General features: G+C 38.3%; 2 protein-coding genes across 3 annotated transcripts; both read right to left on the bottom strand.

The window, feature by feature from the left end:
* Nucleotides 1–14,895, bottom strand: LOC113008274 (uncharacterized). Of its 2 annotated transcripts, none has more exons than XM_026145578.1 (2): nt 13,885–14,895; nt 1–980 (listed from the first exon to the last, which is right to left on the bottom strand). In XM_026145578.1, exons 1-2 carry the CDS (start codon nt 14,690–14,692, stop codon nt 229–231), a joined length of 1,560 nt encoding a protein of 519 aa, XP_026001363.1. In that variant the 5' UTR covers nt 14,693–14,895; the 3' UTR covers nt 1–228. The 2 variants fall into 2 exon arrangements, with proteins under 2 accessions (XP_026001363.1, XP_026001364.1); XM_026145579.1 differs by lacking the exon at nt 1–980 and adding an exon at nt 12,519–12,794 and having other exon boundaries at nt 13,154–14,895.
* On the bottom strand, nt 8,097–10,550 carry LOC113008275 (uncharacterized). Its single transcript, XM_026145580.1, has 2 exons — nt 8,731–10,550; nt 8,097–8,372 (listed from the first exon to the last, which is right to left on the bottom strand). The coding sequence occupies exons 1-2, from the start codon at nt 10,267–10,269 to the stop codon at nt 8,352–8,354; spliced, it is 1,560 nt and encodes a 519-aa protein (XP_026001365.1). The 5' UTR covers nt 10,270–10,550; the 3' UTR covers nt 8,097–8,351.
* Nucleotides 14,896–16,261: the final 1,366 nt, after the last annotated feature.

Here is a 16,261-nt window from a genome sequence, read left to right as displayed (position 1 = left end):
GTTGGGGTGAGAGAAGGAAGACGGGATAAAGGACAGAAAAATGTTATAATGTAATGTGGTGAAATTATTATCAACCAGGTGGTTCATGAGACAATTATTTTAAAGTAGTCTGGTTTTAACATTAACAATGAAGAATTATAATAAAAATGTAATGCATCTAGGCTACGTCCACATGTACCCAGGTATTTTTGAAAACGCAGCTTTTTAGATGCAGGTGTCAGGTAAACTTTAACGTGTTCGTGAGAAAACCCTAGAGAAGAAATTAGGTCTCTTCAATGGGGCATTTCTTTTGAAACTTTTGACAATCACGTTTTCAATATTGTCTTGGCCATTAAACATTAACTCCAGGACAGTGTTTGGATTTTTCCACTTTTGCCGGAGTTCATTGTACACTTTCACACTGACTTCTTCAGTGTTCTCTAAGGACATTTTAAGCTTTTGGGACAAAATTTTAGCCCAAATCCTGTGGGTAAACCTGTTCATGATGGCTTTATCTGCCCCTGGAGGCAATTTCCTTGCCTCATTTGCGTTGCTTATAGCGTGCAGAACCAAATCTTTAGTGAAGCTTTCAACAACTTTTACGTACTCTTCTCGGTTTTTATATATAGTGAGTACTCTTTTTGGTAAGGCCAACAGGTGTTTTGTAAATGTTGGGACAGTAATATCGTCAAGCTGTTCCCTCAGACATAAAATCAAATACTTCTCCTTGCAGTTATGTGCTTTGCAAAGATTGGTGAAAATGTCCTTGTTGATATTGGTCAGCGTTTTTGGAGATAGATCCAAATCCCTCTCGTCAATCTGGGGCCAGATTTTTTCAAGCAGGCGATCGCTGATAGAGTCGGAGTTGTGGCACCGTGTGAAGTCCTTGTATTTAGACGAGGCTTTGCCTGCGGCCTCTGAAACTACCAACTGAATAACTTTATAAACACAAATCTTTTCTTCAGACAGATAATCAGATGCCAGAGTGACATCATAAGAACCAAAATCTGAATCAGACTTATGGACTGACCTATGTAGTGTTTTCTTCACAGGCTTTTCCAGGGGGGAAGCTTCTATGTTGTCCAAGTCTTTTGAGTAGTTTTCCTTCAAACAGCTCTTCTTCGGTTCTACTGTGGCTGCGGTGAGGGTTTGAGGAAGAAACATCTGGGACGACACAGACGCTTCTTCCTCAGATGAATCACTAAAACCAATAAAACATTTAGATATATGTTAGGTGGTGCAGGTGCACGATGCAGTGTTAATTTCTCGGATTTTCACTGTCAGCTGTGGATGTTTTATCAAGACTGCTCTCCTCTGCAGTCAAATGCAGCTTGAGGTTTTTTGAGTCTGAAGAGTCCTCCAGTCCTGGAGTTTCTGTTTCTTCATTATCACCGTGGTCATCTACAGAAATTTCTTTCAGGATGCTGTCCTTTGCTCCTGTTTCTTCTGTTTTCTCAGGGGACTCTGTTTGCACTGAGTGAAGAGAGAGCTCATTATTCTGCGTGGACACTGGATCTCCCTTCTCCACGGTTGTGTCCATTGCGTCCTCTAACATGGAACAAAGTTTCAACATGTCTTTCAGCAAAGTGGAAGGCAGCTCAGTGTTGCAGTACTCTGGGTTGAACTGCAGAGATTGCCACTGTGGTACAATTGTACCAAAAAAGTGGTCACTTAAGGACTTCCATGTTTCCACTGAGGTGTTACTGTGTGGAGTTGTCATGTTTAAGTTTGTATTACTATTTCTCTGACTCTGAAATGTAGAAGAGGAAATAAATTGTTGGCTGGTTGGAGTTGGACTAGGCATGTGTGCTCTTTGTAAACCAAATGCTTGGGAGTCTGGACGGCTCCTTTATATAGGTTTAAGCCCCGCCCACGTTCGGCTGCAGCCACTGTGACGTCATCCACTTTTCTTTGACGTTGAACCTTCAAAGGTTTGGGGGCGGGGTTTAAGCTAATCTCTGACACAGCTGCATGACATTTAAATGGCATAAACTATTAGTTTAAATTACCCATTGTAACTGTTGTTCTTAAAGCAGACTGGTTAATAATAATTTCACCACATGATATTTTCAAATTATTTTGTATTTGCTTAAATAAATGCATAATTCAAAGACTGTAATTTTTCATTGTATATCAAATTACAATTGGACATTTTAGGTGTTCCCTAAATTTTAATGTAGGCATCAGGAAATAGATATTTTTTATTTTGCTTCTTTTTATTCAGATTCAAGCTGAGTACGATTAAAAGTTGTTGGGGTTTGTTTTTACTTAGACTGAAGTTTGTATTCATATCTACTGATATTAATTCATTGTTATCTTAATATAGCTTAAGGTGGGGTGCATGCATACCCATATGGAAACGATATATATATACATCTTATAAAGTCTGTATCTGTCTTGTGTGAAACTTGTATGAAAAGCATACAAGAGTGAAAACAGATATAAGATCCCTTGAAAAATTATATACATGAAACTTGTATATTTTGGATACTTACTAAAACAATATATGAAAGTAATGAGAAAGTGGCCACCTTCATGAGTGAATCGCATAAGCCTTATATGATTCACTATATGAAGTAGGCCACATCTTATGCAAGTCTTTTATAAGTTTTTTCTATTTCTTTTCCATATGGGTATACTTGAGCTTGTATGTATACTTTTTACCCTGTGTGAATAAATTCAAACTTCTGCACCCAATTCTTCCTTTTTAAAGTCATTAAAATGTATACTGTAAAGTTAGAGAAATCATTAAAAGCCCCAAACTACAATATAATATTCATAATCATTATAAGAGCCTCTAAACTTCTCACCACATCTGTATGAAACTCCTGGCACTATTTTTGGTGATCCCAGCATCTGTTGACAAATTTGGGGCGGACATCATAGTAATTTAACCTTAGTTATGGTTCATACTAGGTTTTGCAATATTATTTTATAATTTTACACATTTGACTTTCTTATATATTTCATTATTTTACTATCACTTACCACACTTTATATTTTATCAAAACATTTATTTCTTATAGCATTTTGTGAGCTGATTTTGGTCCAACTGTAATTATTACAAAAGGACATCTTAACTGTATAATCAGTGTGTTGTTTATACAGTTAAGATGTCCACAACCAACAATGAAAAGAATAAAAATAAACCTTTGAACCTCTCAAGGCGCACCCTTGTAGTTTGATCAGGTGCTTGTCGGTTTACAGAACTTCTCTGAATGGCTGACACCCTTACCAAACGCCGGGTAACTTTACAGTTCTTAATCATACTTGCCCCTTAAAAACCCTCAATAAAATCTGAAATTCAAGTTGGTCTCAGCCGCTCTCCACTCTGGATTCTTTAATAATTGAGATTTCAGCGGTGACTCTGTCTGATCTCAGTTGCCACGCACTCGCCTTCTCCATACTTTGCTCAGACATAAGCGCTCTTTCAGACTCATTGAGTCTACCTGCAGGTTTCCTGGAATCAAAATGAAAGTAGAGAACAAAAATCACTCAAGAAATCTCATCCTCGTCACCAAGATTGTTGTGGAAAAATACACTGAGCATCGACCCAAACTGACTCAGATTTATCGAAAGAAACTTCAAACCTCTGCAAAAGGATCAACACAGCACCAACGGGGTTCGTACCAGCACTGACAAACAGGCAAAATAATAACAGCTCCTCTATAGCCATACAGATACAGTGAAAATGAAAGTGTTTTTGAATTTTATTTTCTGTAAATCATTTGATTTATTTAATAAATTAAATATTATATTTTAGAGGCCGTTCTAATCTGATATTCCATTCTAGGCAAATTGACAGCAAATAAAACTAAGTACACTTTTAAAACTTTTTTTAAAATTCATTTTTATTTGAATTCAATTCAATTTTATTTATATAGCGCCTAATCACAACAACAGTTGCCTCAAGGCGCTTTCTATTGTAAGGTAGACCCTACAATAGTACAGAACCCAACAATCATATGACCCCCTGTGAGCAAGCACTTTGGCGACAGTGGGAAGGAAAAACTCCCTTTTAACAGGAAGAAACCTCCAGCAGAACCAGGCTCAGGGAGGGGCGGCCATCTGCTGCGACCGGTTGGGGTGAGAGAAGGAAGACGGAATAAAGGACAGAAAAATGCTATAATGTAATGTGGTGAAATTATTATCAACCAGGTGGTTCATGAGACAATTATTTTAAAGTAGTCTGGTTTTAACATTAACAATGAAGAATTATAATAAAAATGTAATGCATCTAGGCTACGTCCACATGTACCCAGGTATTTTTGAAAACGCAGCTTTTTAGATGCAGGTGTCAGGTAAACTTTAACGTGTTCGTGAGAAAACCCTAGAGAAGAAATTAGGTCTCTTCAATGGGGCATTTCTTTTGAAACTTTTGACAATCACGTTGTCAATATTGTCTTGGCCATTAAACATTAACTCCAGGACAGTGTTTGGATTTTTCCACTTTTGCCGGAGTTCATTGTACACTTTCACACTGACTTCTTCAGTGTTCTCTAAGGACATTTTAAGCTTTTGGGACAAAATTTTAGCCCAAATCCTGTGGGTAAACCTGTTCATGATGGCTTTATCTGCCCCTGGAGGCAATTTCCTTGCCTCATTTGCGTTGCTTATAGCGTGCAGAACCAAATCTTTAGTGAAACTTTCAACAACTTTTACGTACTCTTCTCGGTTTTTATATATAGTGAGTACTCTTTTTGGTAAGGCCAACAGGTGTTTTGTAAATGTTGGGACAGTAATATCGTCAAGCTGTTCCCTCAGACATAAAATCAAATACTTCTCCTTGCAGTTATGTGCTTTGCAAAGATTGGTGAAAATGTCCTTGTTGATATTGGTCAGCGTTTTTGGAGATAGATCCAAATCCTTCTCGTCAATCTGAGGCCAGATTTTTTCAAGCAGACGATCGCTGTTGGAGTCCAGAGTCGAGCACCGTGTGAAGTCCTTGTATTTAGACGAGGCTTTGCTTGTGGCCTCTGAAACTACCAACTGAATAACTTTATAAACACAAATCTTTTCTTCAGACAGATAATCAGATGCCAGAGTGACATCATAAGAACCAATATCTGAATCACCATTACCGACTGACACATGTATAGCATTCTTCACAGGCTTTTCCAGGGGGAAAGCTTCTATGTTGTCCAAGTCTTTTGAGTAGTTTTCCTTCAAACAGCTCTTCTTCGGTTCTACTGTGGCTGCGGTGAGGGTTTGAGGAGGAAACATCTGGGATGACACAGACGCTTCTTCCTCAGATGACTCACAGCTGAAACCTATTAAAATATCTGGATATACGCAAGGTGGTGCAGGTACACGATGCAGTGTTAGAATTTCTCTGTTTTCACTGTCATCTGTGGATGTTTCATCAAGACTGCTCTCCTCTGCAGTCAAATGCAGCTTGAGGTTTTTTGAGTCTGAAGAGTCCTCCAGTCCTGGAGTTTCTGTTTCTTCTTTATCACAGTGGTCATCTACAGAAATTTCTTTCAGGATGCTGTCCTTTGCTCCTGTTTCTTCTGTTTGCTCAGGGGACTCTGTTTGCACTGAGTGAAGAGAGAGCTCATTATTCTGCGTGGACACTGGATCTCCCTTCTCCACGGTTGTGTCCATTGCGTCCTCTAACATGGAACAAAGTTTCAACATGTCTTTCAGCAAAGTGGAAGGCAGCTCAGTGTTGCAGTACTCTGGGTTGAACTGCAGAGATTGCCACTGTGGTACAATTGTACCAAAAAAGTGGTCACTTAAGGACTTCCATGTTTCCACTGAGGTGTTACTGTGTGGAGTTGTCATGTTTAAGTTTGTATTACTATTTCTCTGACTCTGAAATGTAGAAGAGGAAATAAATTGTTGGCTGGTTGGAGTTGGACTAGGCATGTGTGCTCTTTGTAAACCAAATGCTTGGGAGTCTGGACGGCTCCTTTATATAGGTTTAAGCCCCGCCCACGTTCGGCTGCAGCCACTGTGACGTCATCCACTTTTCTTTGACGTTGAACCTTCAAAGGTTTGGGGGCGGGGTTTAAGCTAATCTCTGACACAGCTGCATGACATTTAAATGGCATAAACTATTAGTTTAAATTACCCATTGTAACTGTTGTTCTTAAAGCAGACTGGTTAATAATAATTTCACCACATGATATTTTCAAATTATTTTGTATTTGCTTAAATAAATGCATAATTCAAAGACTGTAATTTTTCATTGTATATCAAATTACAATTGGACATTTTAGGTGTTCCCTAAATTTTAATGTAGGCATCAGGAAATAGATATTTTTTATTTTGCTTCTTTTTATTCAGATTCAAGCTGAGTACGATTAAAAGTTGTTGGGGTTTGTTTTTACTTAGACTGAAGTTTGTATTCATATCTACTGATATTAATTCATTGTTATCTTAATATAGCTTAAGGTGGGGTGCATGCATACCCATATGGAAACGATATATATATACATCTTATAAAGTCTGTATCTGTCTTGTGTGAAACTTGTATGAAAAGCATACAAGAGTGAAAACAGATATAAGATCCCTTGAAAAATTATATACATGAAACTTGTATATTTTGGATACTTACTAAAACAATATATGAAAGTAATGAGAAAGTGGCCACCTTCATGAGTGAATCGCATAAGCCTTATATGATTCACTATATGAAGTAGGCCACATCTTATGCAAGTCTTTTATAAGTTTTTTCTATTTCTTTTCCATATGGGTATACTTGAGCTTGTATGTATACTTTTTACCCTGTGTGAATAAATTCAAACTTCTGCACCCAATTCTTCCTTTTTAAAGTCATTAAAATGTATACTGTAAAGTTAGAGAAATCATTAAAAGCCCCAAACTACAATATAATATTCATAATCATTATAAGAGCCTCTAAACTTCTCACCACATCTGTATGAAACTCCTGGCACTATTTTTGGTGATCCCAGCATCTGTTGACAAATTTGGGGCGGACATCATAGTAATTTAACCTTAGTTATGGTTCATACTAGGTTTTGCAATATTATTTTATAATTTTACACATTTGACTTTCTTATATATTTCATTATTTTACTATCACTTACCACACTTTATATTTTATCAAAACATTTATTTCTTATAGCATTTTGTGAGCTGATTTTGGTCCAACTGTAATTATTACAAAAGGACATCTTAACTGTATAATCAGTGTGTTGTTTATACAGTTAAGATGTCCACAACCAACAATGAAAAGAATAAAAATAAACCTTTGAACCTCTCAAGGCGCACCCTTGTAGTTTGATCAGGTGCTTGTCGGTTTACAGAACTTCTCTGAATGGCTGACACCCTTACCAAACGCCGGGTAACTTTACAGTTCTTAATCATACTTGCCCCTTAAAAACCCTCAATAAAATCTGAAATTCAAGTTGGTCTCAGCCGCTCTCCACTCTGGATTCTTTAATAATTGAGATTTCAGCGGTGACTCTGTCTGATCTCAGTTGCCACGCACTCGCCTTCTCCATACTTTGCTCAGACATAAGCGCTCTTTCAGACTCATTGAGTCTACCTGCAGGTTTCCTGGAATCAAAATGAAAGTAGAGAACAAAAATCACTCAAGAAATCTCATCCTCGTCACCAAGATTGTTGTGGAAAAATACACTGAGCATCGACCCAAACTGACTCAGATTTATCGAAAGAAACTTCAAACCTCTGCAAAAGGATCAACACAGCACCAACGGGGTTCGTACCAGCACTGACAAACAGGCAAAATAATAACAGCTCCTCTATAGCCATACAGATACAGTGAAAATGAAAGTGTTTTTGAATTTTATTTTCTGTAAATCATTTGATTTATTTAATAAATTAAATATTATATTTTAGAGGCCGTTCTAATCTGATATTCCATTCTAGGCAAATTGACAGCAAATAAAACTAAGTACACTTTTAAAACTTTTTTTAAAATTCATTTTTATTTGAATTCAATTCAATTTTATTTATATAGCGCCTAATCACAACAACAGTTGCCTCAAGGCGCTTTCTATTGTAAGGTAGACCCTACAATAGTACAGAACCCAACAATCATATGACCCCCTGTGAGCAAGCACTTTGGCGACAGTGGGAAGGAAAAACTCCCTTTTAACAGGAAGAAACCTCCAGCAGAACCAGGCTCAGGGAGGGGCGGCCATCTGCTGCGACCGGTTGGGGTGAGAGAAGGAAGACGGAATAAAGGACAGAAAAATGCTATAATGTAATGTGGTGAAATTATTATCAACCAGGTGGTTCATGAGACAATTATTTTAAAGTAGTCTGGTTTTAACATTAACAATGAAGAATTATAATAAAAATGTAATGCATCTAGGCTACGTCCACATGTACCCAGGTATTTTTGAAAACGCAGCTTTTTAGATGCAGGTGTCAGGTAAACTTTAACGTGTTCGTGAGAAAACCCCTGTGAGCAAGCACTTTGGCGACAGTGGGAAGGAAAAACTCCCTTTTAACAGGAAGAAACCTCCAGCAGAACCAGGCTCAGGGAGGGGCGGCCATCTGCTGCGACCGGTTGGGGTGAGAGAAGGAAGACGGGATAAAGGACAGAAAAATGTTATAATGTAATGTGGTGAAATTATTATCAACCAGGTGGTTCATGAGACAATTATTTTAAAGTAGTCTGGTTTTAACATTAACAATGAAGAATTATAATAAAAATGTAATGCATCTAGGCTACGTCCACATGTACCCAGGTATTTTTGAAAACGCAGCTTTTTAGATGCAGGTGTCAGGTAAACTTTAACGTGTTCGTGAGAAAACCCTAGAGAAGAAATTAGGTCTCTTCAATGGGGCATTTCTTTTGAAACTTTTGACAATCACGTTGTCAATATTGTCTTGGCCATTAAACATTAACTCCAGGACAGTGTTTGGATTTTTCCACTTTTGCCGGAGTTCATTGTACACTTTCACACTGACTTCTTCAGTGTTCTCTAAGGACATTTTAAGCTTTTGGGACAAAATTTTAGCCCAAATCCTGTGGGTAAACCTGTTCATGATGGCTTTATCTGCCCCTGGAGGCAATTTCCTTGCCTCATTTGCGTTGCTTATAGCGTGCAGAACCAAATCTTTAGTGAAACTTTCAACAACTTTTACGTACTCTTCTCGGTTTTTATATATAGTGAGTACTCTTTTTGGTAAGGCCAACAGGTGTTTTGTAAATGTTGGGACAGTAATATCGTCAAGCTGTTCCCTCAGACATAAAATCAAATACTTCTCCTTGCAGTTATGTGCTTTGCAAAGATTGGTGAAAATGTCCTTGTTGATATTGGTCAGCGTTTTTGGAGATAGATCCAAATCTTTCTCATCAATCTGAGGCCAGATTTTTTCAAGCAGACGATCGCTGTTGGAGTCCAGAGTCGAGCACCGTGTGAAGTCCTTGTATTTAGACGAGGCTTTGCTTGTGGCCTCTGAAACTACCAACTGAATAACTTTATAAACACAAATCTTTTCTTCAGACAGATAATCAGATGCCAGAGTGACATCATAAGAACCAATATCTGAATCACCATTACCGACTGACACATGTATAGCATTCTTCACAGGCTTTTCCAGGGGGAAAGCTTCTATGTTGTCCAAGTCTTTTGAGTAGTTTTCCTTCAAACAGCTCTTCTTCGGTTCTACTGTGGCTGCGGTGAGGGTTTGAGGAGGAAACATCTGGGATGACACAGACGCTTCTTCCTCAGATGACTCACAGCTGAAACCTATTAAAATATCTGGATATACGCAAGGTGGTGCAGGTACACGATGCAGTGTTAGAATTTCTCTGTTTTCACTGTCATCTGTGGATGTTTCATCAAGACTGCTCTCCTCTGCAGTCAAATGCAGCTTGAGGTTTTTTGAGTCTGAAGAGTCCTCCAGTCCTGGAGTTTCTGTTTCTTCTTTATCACAGTGGTCATCTACAGAAATTTCTTTCAGGATGCTGTCCTTTGCTCCTGTTTCTTCTGTTTGCTCAGGGGACTCTGTTTGCACTGAGTGAAGAGAGAGCTCATTATTCTGCGTGGACACTGGATCTCCCTTCTCCACGGTTGTGTCCATTGCGTCCTCTAACATGGAACAAAGTTTCAACATGTCTTTCAGCAAAGTGGAAGGCAGCTCAGTGTTGCAGTACTCTGGGTTGAACTGCAGAGATTGCCACTGTGGTACAATTGTACCAAAAAAGTGGTCACTTAAGGACTTCCATGTTTCCACTGAGGTGTTACTGTGTGGAGTTGTCATGTTTAAGTTTGTATTACTATTTCTCTGACTCTGAAATGTAGAAGAGGAAATAAATTGTTGGCTGGTTGGAGTTGGACTAGGCATGTGTGCTCTTTGTAAACCAAATGCTTGGGAGTCTGGACGGCTCCTTTATATAGGTTTAAGCCCCGCCCACGTTCGGCTGCAGCCACTGTGACGTCATCCACTTTTCTTTGACGTTGAACCTTCAAAGGTTTGGGGGCGGGGTTTAAGCTAATCTCTGACACAGCTGCATGACATTTAAATGGCATAAACTATTAGTTTAAATTACCCATTGTAACTGTTGTTCTTAAAGCAGACTGGTTAATAATAATTTCACCACATGATATTTTCAAATTATTTTGTATTTGCTTAAATAAATGCATAATTCAAAGACTGTAATTTTTCATTGTATATCAAATTACAATTGGACATTTTAGGTGTTCCCTAAATTTTAATGTAGGCATCAGGAAATAGATATTTTTTATTTTGCTTCTTTTTATTCAGATTCAAGCTGAGTACGATTAAAAGTTGTTGGGGTTTGTTTTTACTTAGACTGAAGTTTGTATTCATATCTACTGATATTAATTCATTGTTATCTTAATATAGCTTAAGGTGGGGTGCATGCATACCCATATGGAAACGATATATATATACATCTTATAAAGTCTGTATCTGTCTTGTGTGAAACTTGTATGAAAAGCATACAAGAGTGAAAACAGATATAAGATCCCTTGAAAAATTATATACATGAAACTTGTATATTTTGGATACTTACTAAAACAATATATGAAAGTAATGAGAAAGTGGCCACCTTCATGAGTGAATCGCATAAGCCTTATATGATTCACTATATGAAGTAGGCCACATCTTATGCAAGTCTTTTATAAGTTTTTTCTATTTCTTTTCCATATGGGTATACTTGAGCTTGTATGTATACTTTTTACCCTGTGTGAATAAATTCAAACTTCTGCACCCAATTCTTCCTTTTTAAAGTCATTAAAATGTATACTGTAAAGTTAGAGAAATCATTAAAAGCCCCAAACTACAATATAATATTCATAATCATTATAAGAGCCTCTAAACTTCTCACCACATCTGTATGAAACTCCTGGCACTATTTTTGGTGATCCCAGCATCTGTTGACAAATTTGGGGCGGACATCATAGTAATTTAACCTTAGTTATGGTTCATACTAGGTTTTGCAATATTATTTTATAATTTTACACATTTGACTTTCTTATATATTTCATTATTTTACTATCACTTACCACACTTTATATTTTATCAAAACATTTATTTCTTATAGCATTTTGTGAGCTGATTTTGGTCCAACTGTAATTATTACAAAAGGACATCTTAACTGTATAATCAGTGTGTTGTTTATACAGTTAAGATGTCCACAACCAACAATGAAAAGAATAAAAATAAACCTTTGAACCTCTCAAGGCGCACCCTTGTAGTTTGATCAGGTGCTTGTCGGTTTACAGAACTTCTCTGAATGGCTGACACCCTTACCAAACGCCGGGTAACTTTACAGTTCTTAATCATACTTGCCCCTTAAAAACCCTCAATAAAATCTGAAATTCAAGTTGGTCTCAGCCGCTCTCCACTCTGGATTCTTTAATAATTGAGATTTCAGCGGTGACTCTGTCTGATCTCAGTTGCCACGCACTCGCCTTCTCCATACTTTGCTCAGACATAAGCGCTCTTTCAGACTCATTGAGTCTACCTGCAGGTTTCCTGGAATCAAAATGAAAGTAGAGAACAAAAATCACTCAAGAAATCTCATCCTCGTCACCAAGATTGTTGTGGAAAAATACACTGAGCATCGACCCAAACTGACTCAGATTTATCGAAAGAAACTTCAAACCTCTGCAAAAGGATCAACACAGCACCAACGGGGTTCGTACCAGCACTGACAAACAGGCAAAATAATAACAGCTCCTCTATAGCCATACAGATACAGTGAAAATGAAAGTGTTTTTGAATTTTATTTTCTGTAAATCATTTGATTTATTTAATAAATTAAATATTATATTTTAGAGGCCGTTCTAATCTGATATTCCATTCTAGGCAAATTGACAGCAAATAAAACTAAGTACACTTTTAAAACTTTTTTTAAAATTCATTTTTATTTGAATTCAATTCAATTTTATTTATATAGCGCCTAATCACAACAACAGTTGCCTCAAGGCGCTTTCTATTGTAAGGTAGACCCTACAATAGTACAGAACCCAACAATCATATGACCCCCTGTGAGCAAGCACTTTGGCGACAGTGGGAAGGAAAAACTCCCTTTTAACAGGAAGAAACCTCCAGCAGAACCAGGCTCAGGGAGGGGCGGCCATCTGCTGCGACCGGTTGGGGTGAGAGAAGGAAGACGGAATAAAGGACAGAAAAATGCTATAATGTAATGTGGTGAAATTATTATCAACCAGGTGGTTCATGAGACAATTATTTTAAAGTAGTCTGGTTTTAACATTAACAATGAAGAATTATAATAAAAATGTAATGCATCTAGGCTACGTCCACATGTACCCAGGTATTTTTGAAAACGCAGCTTTTTAGATGCAGGTGTCAGGTAAACTTTAACGTGTTCGTGAGAAAACCCCCTGTGAGCAAGCACTTTGGCGACAGTGGGAAGGAAAAACTCCCTTTTAACAGGAAGAAACCTCCAGCAGAACCAGGCTCAGGGAGGGGCGGCCATCTGCTGCGACCGGTTGGGGTGAGAGAAGGAAGACGGGATAAAGGACAGAAAAATGTTATAATGTAATGTGGTGAAATTATTATCAACCAGGTGGTTCATGAGACAATTATTTTAAAGTAGTCTGGTTTTAACATTAACAATGAAGAATTATAATAAAAATGTAATGCATCTAGGCTACGTCCACATGTACCCAGGTATTTTTGAAAACGCAGCTTTTTAGATGCAGGTGTCAGGTAAACTTTAACGTGTTCGTGAGAAAACCCTAGAGAAGAAATTAGGTCTCTTCAATGGGGCATTTCTTTTGAAACTTTTGACAATCACGTTGTCAATATTGTCTTGGCCATTAAACATTAACTCCAGGACAGTGTTTGGATTTTTCCACTTTTGCCGGAGTTCATTGTACACTTTCACACTGACTTCTTCAGTGTTCTCTAAGGACATTTTAAGCTTTTGGGACAAAATTTTAGCCCAAATCCTGTGGGTAAACCTGTTCATGATGGCTTTATCTGCCCCTGGAGGCAATTTCCTTGCCTCATTTGCGTTGCTTATAGCGTGCAGAACCAAATCTTTAGTGAAACTTTCAACAACTTTTACGTACTCTTCTCGGTTTTTATATATAGTGAGTACTCTTTTTGGTAAGGCCAACAGGTGTTTTGTAAATGTTGGGACAGTAATATCGTCAAGCTGTTCCCTCAGACATAAAATCAAATACTTCTCCTTGCAGTTATGTGCTTTGCAAAGATTGGTGAAAATGTCCTTGTTGATATTGGTCAGCGTTTTTGGAGATAGATCCAAATCCTTCTCGTCAATCTGAGGCCAGATTTTTTCAAGCAGACGATCGCTGTTGGAGTCCAGAGTCGAGCACCGTGTGAAGTCCTTGTATTTAGACGAGGCTTTGCTTGTGGCCTCTGAAACTACCAACTGAATAACTTTATAAACACAAATCTTTTCTTCAGACAGATAATCAGATGCCAGAGTGACATCATAAGAACCAATATCTGAATCACCATTACCGACTGACACATGTATAGCATTCTTCACAGGCTTTTCCAGGGGGAAAGCTTCTATGTTGTCCAAGTCTTTTGAGTAGTTTTCCTTCAAACAGCTCTTCTTCGGTTCTACTGTGGCTGCGGTGAGGGTTTGAGGAGGAAACATCTGGGATGACACAGACGCTTCTTCCTCAGATGACTCACAGCTGAAACCTATTAAAATATCTGGATATACGCAAGGTGGTGCAGGTACACGATGCAGTGTTAGAATTTCTCTGTTTTCACTGTCATCTGTGGATGTTTCATCAAGACTGCTCTCCTCTGCAGTCAAATGCAGCTTGAGGTTTTTTGAGTCTGAAGAGTCCTCCAGTCCTGGAGTTTCTGTTTCTTCTTTATCACAGTGGTCATCTACAGAAATTTCTTTCAGGATGCTGTCCTTTGCTCCTGTTTCTTCTGTTTGCTCAGGGGACTCTGTTTGCACTGAGTGAAGAGAGAGCTCATTATTCTGCGTGGACACTGGATCTCCCTTCTCCACGGTTGTGTCCATTGCGTCCTCTAACATGGAACAAAGTTTCAACATGTCTTTCAGCAAAGTGGAAGGCAGCTCAGTGTTGCAGTACTCTGGGTTGAACTGCAGAGATTGCCACTGTGGTACAATTGTACCAAAAAAGTGGTCACTTAAGGACTTCCATGTTTCCACTGAGGTGTTACTGTGTGGAGTTGTCATGTTTAAGTTTGTATTACTATTTCTCTGACTCTGAAATGTAGAAGAGGAAATAAATTGTTGGCTGGTTGGAGTTGGACTAGGCATGTGTGCTCTTTGTAAACCAAATGCTTGGGAGTCTGGACGGCTCCTTTATATAGGTTTAAGCCCCGCCCACGTTCGGCTGCAGCCACTGTGACGTCATCCACTTTTCTTTGACGTTGAACCTTCAAAGGTTTGGGGGCGGGGTTTAAGCTAATCTCTGACACAGCTGCATGACATTTAAATGGCATAAACTATTAATTAGCGTGGGTGGTGATTGTTCTTTTACTTTTCATATTCCGTATGTGTTTTTGGCATCTATCTCCGTTCAACTTAGAAAAACCATTCAACCACCGTTAGATTCCTCTTCTTTTGGACATGACTGCTTGTATTTTTCTCATTTTTAACTTTTATATTTTTTAAATTATTCAACTTCCTTCAACAAATATTTATGATGTATTTCAGTGGGGAAACCCTTCAAATCCTCATTCAAGTTACTCCCCTTTCAACTGTATCTACCTTCACATACGTTGACCTAGAACCACCATTCAAACTTTAAAACAAAGCCAAGACATTGAACTATTCAACTGGTATTTATCTTTTCAATATTGTTTATACTTTTTCTTCAGCTCTACTTTAAGTTTCATGCCTTTTTTTCACCTGTTTCAGAGTTTATAATGGTTGTGTGTGGGACGGAATGTTGGAGGAGACAGGTCAACTGCTAGAGTGGGAGCAGGGGGAAAATTTATCTTAAAATCTTCTCTTTAAACTGCTGCTATGAACACAGCGTTTGCTCTACAGCCATCATTTTACCGTCAAAACGTAGCCATCGTTGTCCTCTTTCATCCAATGTTATTATTATTGTAATAGATGTTATGGTTCTTTCAGAAATTTCACCAATGCACACCCTCCTCGCTGCAACTTTTCCATAGAAACCAATGTTAAAATGGCTCCCAAAATTCATCTGAAAATCAGAAGAACAGGCTGTCTTTACGCTGTCACTACATTCATAACAATCATATGACCCCCTATGAGCAAGCCCTTTGGTGACAGTGGGAAGGAAAAACTCCCTTTTAACAGGAAGAAACCTCCAGCAGAACCAGGCTCAGGGAGGGGCGGCCATCTGCTGCGACCGGTTGGGGTGAGAGAAGGAAGACGGAATAAAGGACATGCTGTGGAAGAGAGCCAGAGATTAATAACAAGTATGACTCAGCAGAGAGGTCTATTAACACATGTTGAATGAGAAAGTTGACTGGAGAGGAAATACTCAGTGCATCATGGGAGTCCTCCAGCAGCCTATACCTATTGTAACATTCCTGTGGTGACATTTTTTTTCAATCAGGTGGTTCATGAGCCTATTATTTTAAACTAGTCTGGTTTTAACCTTTACAACAAATAATTCTAATTAAAAATGTTATCCACTTAGGCTATGTCCACATGTACCCAGGTATTTTTGAAAATGCAACTTTCACACTGACTTCTTCAGTGTTCTTTAAGGACATTTTAAGGTTTTGCGACAAAATTTTAGCCCAAATCCTGTGGGTAAACCTGTTCATAATGGCTTTATCTGCCCCTGGAGGCAATTTCCTTGCCTCTTTTATTTTGCTTATAGCGTGCAGAACCAAATCTTTAGTG

This window comes from Astatotilapia calliptera, chromosome 16 (genome assembly GCF_900246225.1).
Source record: "Astatotilapia calliptera chromosome 16, fAstCal1.2, whole genome shotgun sequence".
Taxonomy (NCBI): Eukaryota; Metazoa; Chordata; class Actinopteri; order Cichliformes; family Cichlidae; genus Astatotilapia; species Astatotilapia calliptera.
The sequence above is the reverse complement of the archived record's forward strand: the minus strand, read 5'-3'. Positions and strand labels throughout refer to the sequence as shown.

Excerpts from the sequence above, each read along its gene's own strand:
- LOC113008275 (XM_026145580.1), bottom strand. The coding sequence starts at position 10,269 with ATGCCTAGTCCAACTCCAACCAGCCAACAATTTATTTCCTCTTCTACA. Across the intron at positions 8,373-8,730 it reads GACCTAATTTCTTCTCTAGG|GTTTTCTCACGAACACGTTA; the intron begins GTTTTCTCACGA and ends TTGCTCACAGGG.
- LOC113008274 (XM_026145578.1), bottom strand. The coding sequence starts at position 14,692 with ATGCCTAGTCCAACTCCAACCAGCCAACAATTTATTTCCTCTTCTACA. Across the intron at positions 981-13,884 it reads TAATGGTGATTCAGATATTG|GTTCTTATGATGTCACTCTG; the intron begins GTTCTTATGATG and ends ATTCAGATTTTG.